The sequence below is a fragment of the Leptonychotes weddellii genome, chromosome 16 (genome assembly GCF_054177405.1).
Source record: "Leptonychotes weddellii isolate Sample4059 chromosome 16, ASM5417740v2, whole genome shotgun sequence".
In the NCBI taxonomy this organism is placed as follows: Eukaryota; Metazoa; Chordata; class Mammalia; order Carnivora; family Phocidae; genus Leptonychotes; species Leptonychotes weddellii.
In genome coordinates this window covers 47488393-47493627 of record NC_138384.1, presented here as the reverse complement: position 1 = coordinate 47493627, position 5235 = coordinate 47488393, and the positions used below count along the sequence as shown (strand labels likewise).

The 5235-nt window shown below is 42.7% G+C and overlaps 1 protein-coding gene and 1 long non-coding RNA gene across 2 annotated transcripts in view; one reads left to right on the top strand and one right to left on the bottom strand.

The window, feature by feature from the left end:
- LOC145717681 (uncharacterized) overlaps window positions 1-5235 on the top strand; it is a 281227-nt gene that overhangs the window by 246379 nt on the left and 29613 nt on the right. The gene's annotated exons all lie outside the window — the stretch shown is intronic.
- On the bottom strand, window positions 1535-4964 carry LOC145717675 (uncharacterized). Its single transcript, XM_081807669.1, has one exon. It carries the CDS (start codon window positions 4433-4435, stop codon window positions 2939-2941), a length of 1497 nt encoding a protein of 498 aa, XP_081663795.1. The 5' UTR covers window positions 4436-4964; the 3' UTR covers window positions 1535-2938.

Sequence of the window (5235 nt, the reverse complement as noted above, 5' to 3'; positions counted from 1 at the left end):
CGAAGACGGCTCCAAGCAGGACGCGGACGGGGAAGCCGGCGTCTGCGTGGACCCAACACGCAAGTGCCGAGGGCAGGGACCAGCCTGGCTGCGAGTTTAAACCCAAAGGGACGCGCGCCCGGCCTCCCACCGCGACGTCTGCATTTACTTGGCTGCAGGAGCGGGTGCGGGGATTTTAAGGCCCGTAGCGACCCCCACACTCCGTCTGTGGAGGACAGGGGACTGCGACGAGCAGGTTTAAACGAGAAAGAAACTCACGCTCCCCGGCGGGACCTTCGCTCACTCCTGGTCTACAGGAACCCGCACGTGCGCAGTGAAGAGGCGGGCGGCGAGGGAGCGGGGCGAGAGGCGGAGCCTACGCGGGAAGGGTAAGGGGCGGGGCGAGGTCGGGGTGGAGCCTTTGATCGGGGCGGGGCCGGAACAGGGGCGGGGCCTGGAATGCGAGTCACGCCTCTTGGCTCGCAGGTCGGTTTCCCTGCTTTGGAAACGTGTTTTCTTCTGTGGAGATGCCTTGCCTCCTGCCTAGCTCAGTTATGTTTCAAACAGTTTGAAGGTAAAAGTTTAAAGTTGTGGGGGCCATTTATGTTGGAAACTAAGATTCTTTTGTTTTCGGGGGCGCCTAGGTGGCCCACTTGGCAGAGCACGCAACTCCTGGTCTCAGAGTTGTGAGTTCCACCCCCAAGTTGGGTGTAGAGATTACTTAAAAATTAAAAAAAAAATAAGATGCTTTCCTTTTCACGGTTGAAAATGTCTCAACAGTTATAAATTATAACAAGGCAATTTATAACAATTTTTTTCAAGTTACTAGGGTTTTTTTGTTTTATTTATTTTTTAAGATTTTATTTATTTATTTGAGAGGAGAGAGCACAAGTAGGCAGAGCGGCAGGCAGAGGGACAGGGAGAAGCAGGCTCTCCTCGGAGCAGGGAGCTCGACGCGGGGCTCAATCCCAGGACACTGGGATCATGACCTGAGCCGAAGGCAGACGCTTAATGACTGAGCCACCCAGGTGCCCTTAAGTTTATTTATTTTTTTAGTAATCTCTACACCCAATGTGGGGCTTGAACTCATGACCCAGAGATCAAGCATTGCATGCTCTTCCAAGTGAGCCAGCCAGGTGCCCCATGAGATGAGTAAATTCTGAGTACACAAGATCAACATTTTAAAAAATCTGTCTTGGGGTACCTGGGTGGCTGAGTCAGTTAAGTGTCTGACTCTTGATTATGGCGCAGGTCATGATCTCAGGGTCGTGAGATCAAGTCCCATGTCGGGCTCTGTGCTCAGGGCAGAGTCTGCTTGAGATTCTCTCTCTTCCCCTCCCTTCGCCCCTCCCCACACTCATGCTCTAAAATAAATAAATAAAATCTTTTTAAAAATCTATCTCATTTCAATGCAGTAGCAATTAACAAGTGGAAACAAATCAAAAATACAATATGTACAACTGCTCAAAAAGGAAAAAGTACAAACATATGTTAATTTAACAAAACACTGACGGGATTTTGATGCTAATAATCTATAAAAGATCACACAAATAGAGACATACCACAGCCATTTATTGGAAAATACAACACAGAAATGATGTCAAATGACCGCAAATTGATACACAGGCTTAACACAACTTCTATCAAGGTATCTTGCAGACACAAACAAGATTCTTCTAAAACTTATAAGGAAAGGCAAAGGAACTAGAAGAGCTAAAACACCTGAGGGCGCCTGGGTGGCTCAGTTGGTTAAGCGACTGCCTTCGGCTCAGGTCATGATCCTGGAGTCCCAGGATCGAGTCCCACATCGGGCTCCCTGCTCAGCGGGGAGTCTGCTTCTCCCTCTGACCCTCCCCCCTCTCATGCTCTCTCTATCTCATTCTCTCTCTCAAATAAATAAAAAAATCTTTAAAAAAAAAATTAAAAAAAATAAAACCACCCTAAAAGGAAGAACAAAGTGGTTGGAATCACTCATTCTACATTTCTAATATGGTGAAACGTAATCAAGACTACATTGTATTTGTGGAGTAAGAGACATAGATCAATGGAAAAGGCCAGAAATGGCCCCACACGAGTACTTCCAACTGAGGTTTGACAAAGGTACCAAGGAAACCGAATGAAGAGAGAATTAAAAAAAAAAAAAAAAATGATGGTGGACCAGTTGATTTCCCTTAACAGAAAAAAAGAAAAAAAAGTCTGCAAAAACTTCACACCTGTACAAATAGTAGCTCAAAATGATCATAGTTTTAAATGTGAAATGTAAAACAATAATACTTTAACCTAGAAAAGATTTAGAAAAGAAACAACAGAATAATATCTTCAGGATCTATATACCTTTGCTGTATCTCTATGTATCTTTTTTTTCTATCTAGAGTTGTAACACATTTTGGCTTTAAATTATTCTGTGGTATGTACTATCTCAGGTTAAATTTAGAGAACTTGAGAGTTATTTTAGTCCTCATAAGAATTCTCTGATGTGGATTCTGTTGTGAAAGTCATGGAAGAAATATAAAAATATTCATTACATTTGGAAGACTTCTTCCTATTACGGATTATTTTGTTCTACGATGAACTGGTGAACCCCGAGGACACACTGTTGCTTTAAAGGCCTTTAGATGTTCAGTAAATCTGTAGGTTTCTCTCTAGTATACTCTCATGACATCAAAAGCATGAATGTTTGCCAGAAAGCCTTCAGATTCATTAAACTTGCAAGGCTGCTCTCCAGTCTGAGTGCTGTGATGTTCTGCAGTTTTGATCCACGGGCAAAAGCCTTAGCATGCACATTACATTAATGTGGTTTCATCAGAGATGTATATCCTGATGTCTAGTGAGTTTTGAAGCCTGTGTAAGTCCTCCGCCGCATGCGTTACATTTATATGGTTTCTCTTTAGGGTGGACTCTCTAATGCCAATTCATGCTTGAACTTACAATAAAGGCTTTGTCACATTCATTACGTTTGTTACTCCCCAGTATGAATTCTCTGATGACTTGCAAGGCTCGAATTTTGACTGAAGACCTTCCCACATACATTACATTTATATGGTTTCTCTCCTGTATGAATCATCTGATGTCTAGTGAGGTTTGAGCGTTGAATAAAAGATCTGCCACACTGATTACATTTGTATGGCTTCTCCCCAGTATGAATTCTCCGATGACTAGGAAGGCTCGAACTCTGACTGAAGACCTTGCCGCATTCATTACATTTGTAAGGCTTCTCCCTCGTATGGATTACCTGATGATAAGTAAGGCTTGAATACATGCTAAAGGCTCTGCCACATTCATTACACTGGTAAGGCTTCTCTCCAGAATGAATCCTGCGATGACGAGCAAGGTGTGAATCGTAACTGAAGACCTTCCCACATTCGTCACACTTGTAATGTTTCTCCCCTGTGTGGATTATTTGATGTCTAGTGAGATGTGAGCTCTGATTAAAGGCTTTGCCACACTCAGTACATTTGTAAGGCTTCACACCAGTATGGATTACCTGGTGGTTAGTGAGTTGTGAACTATACGTAAAGGCTTTGCCACACTCAGGACATTTGTAAGGTTTCTCTCCAGTATGGATTCTTCGATGGCTTGCAAGGCCTGAACTCTGACTGAAGACCTTGCAACATTCGTTGCACTTGTAAGGTTTCTCCCCAGTATGGATTACCTGATGGTTAGTAAGACTTGAACACTCACTAAAGGCTTTACCACACTCATTGCAGTGGTAAGGTTTCTCCCCAGTGTGAATCCTGTGATGACGCACAAGGTGTGAATTGCGACCGAAGACCTTGCCACACTCGACGCACTTGTAAGGTTTCTCTCCGGTGTGAATTCTTCGATGACATGCAAGGTGTGAGTTGTGACTGAAGACCTTCCCACATACATCACATTTATATGGTTTCTCTCCTGGACGGATTATCTGATGTCTAGTGAGGTGTAAACTGGGATTAACTGCTTTGTCACACTCATCACGTTTGTAAGGTTCTTCCCTAAGGTGTGCTTTCCGGTCTTGTGTGAGTAACGAAGAACGCAAGAAATCATTCCCACGTTCACTAGAAATGCTGGTGTGGACACTAGGAAGAATTCTGGGATGTGGTGAAACTGAAGACCCAACGCTGACAGACTTCTCAGCTGGGTGACATTCATAAATTTTCCCTTCAGTATGAAGTATCTGCACTCCAGCCAGATGTGACTGAAAGCTTAGTCCAAACCTGTTTTCAATTGGCTTATTTCCTGCATCTCTTCCACCATATTGATCTCTTCCACCATTGAGATTTTTGTTAAGGGTCACAAGCACTGCTTTGTAATTTCTTTCACCGTCTCCCCACTGACACTCAAAGTCAGGAATATTTTTCTGGATCGCTCTAAAAGCATAATCGTCGGTGTCACGGCTTTTATGTCTTTCCAATATAACCGTCTGCAATACTTCCTCTGTATTACTGGTCTCTTTGGGTGGTAATTCCTTGATCATATATTTGGAAGAGATGGCTACAAGATATAAAGAACCATAGGTTTCCCATTAATTACAGAAAAATTTCATATTGAAAAACAAATTACACCAAAAGTACTACATATTTTGATCAGTTATGAAATGGAACCATGATCTTCAATTTTTAGAAACACAAAAGGAATAGGATTCTTTAAGATAAAAGGGTGACTACATGGAATTCAAATTAATTTTAGAGAAGCCTACTTTAAATAATCAATGGCAAAAAAAAACAATCAGTGTACAAACTTATGCTAGCCCTGAAAGAAGGGGTATTTTTCCATCATGGCCCCAAATCACACACCACTTCACAGAATATATATGGCTCTTTCATATCTGAAGAGATAAAAATACCATCCATATTTACTGTGTATTTATTGTGCACTAAGGCTCAAGTACATCTAATGCTAAATAATCCGAAACAAACTTATCTAGTGAGTAATCTAGTAAATGGCAATTTGGAGTTGGAAAACCATAGCAGCGCTGGGGAGATGAGGAAGAATTTAATCAAACAACGTTACAAAAATATTTTTCTCAAAAAAAAAGAAGAAGAAGAAGAAGGTAGCGGGAGGGGAGGAATGAAGGGGGGGGAAATCGGAGGGGTAGACGAACCATGAGAGACGATGGACTCTGAAAAACAAACAGGGTTCTGGAGGGGAGGGGGGTGGGAGGATGGGTTAGCCTGGTGGTGGGTATTGAGGAGGGCACATTCTGCATGGAGCACTGGGTGTTATGCACAAACAATGAATCATGGAACACTTCATCTAAAACTAATGATGTAATGT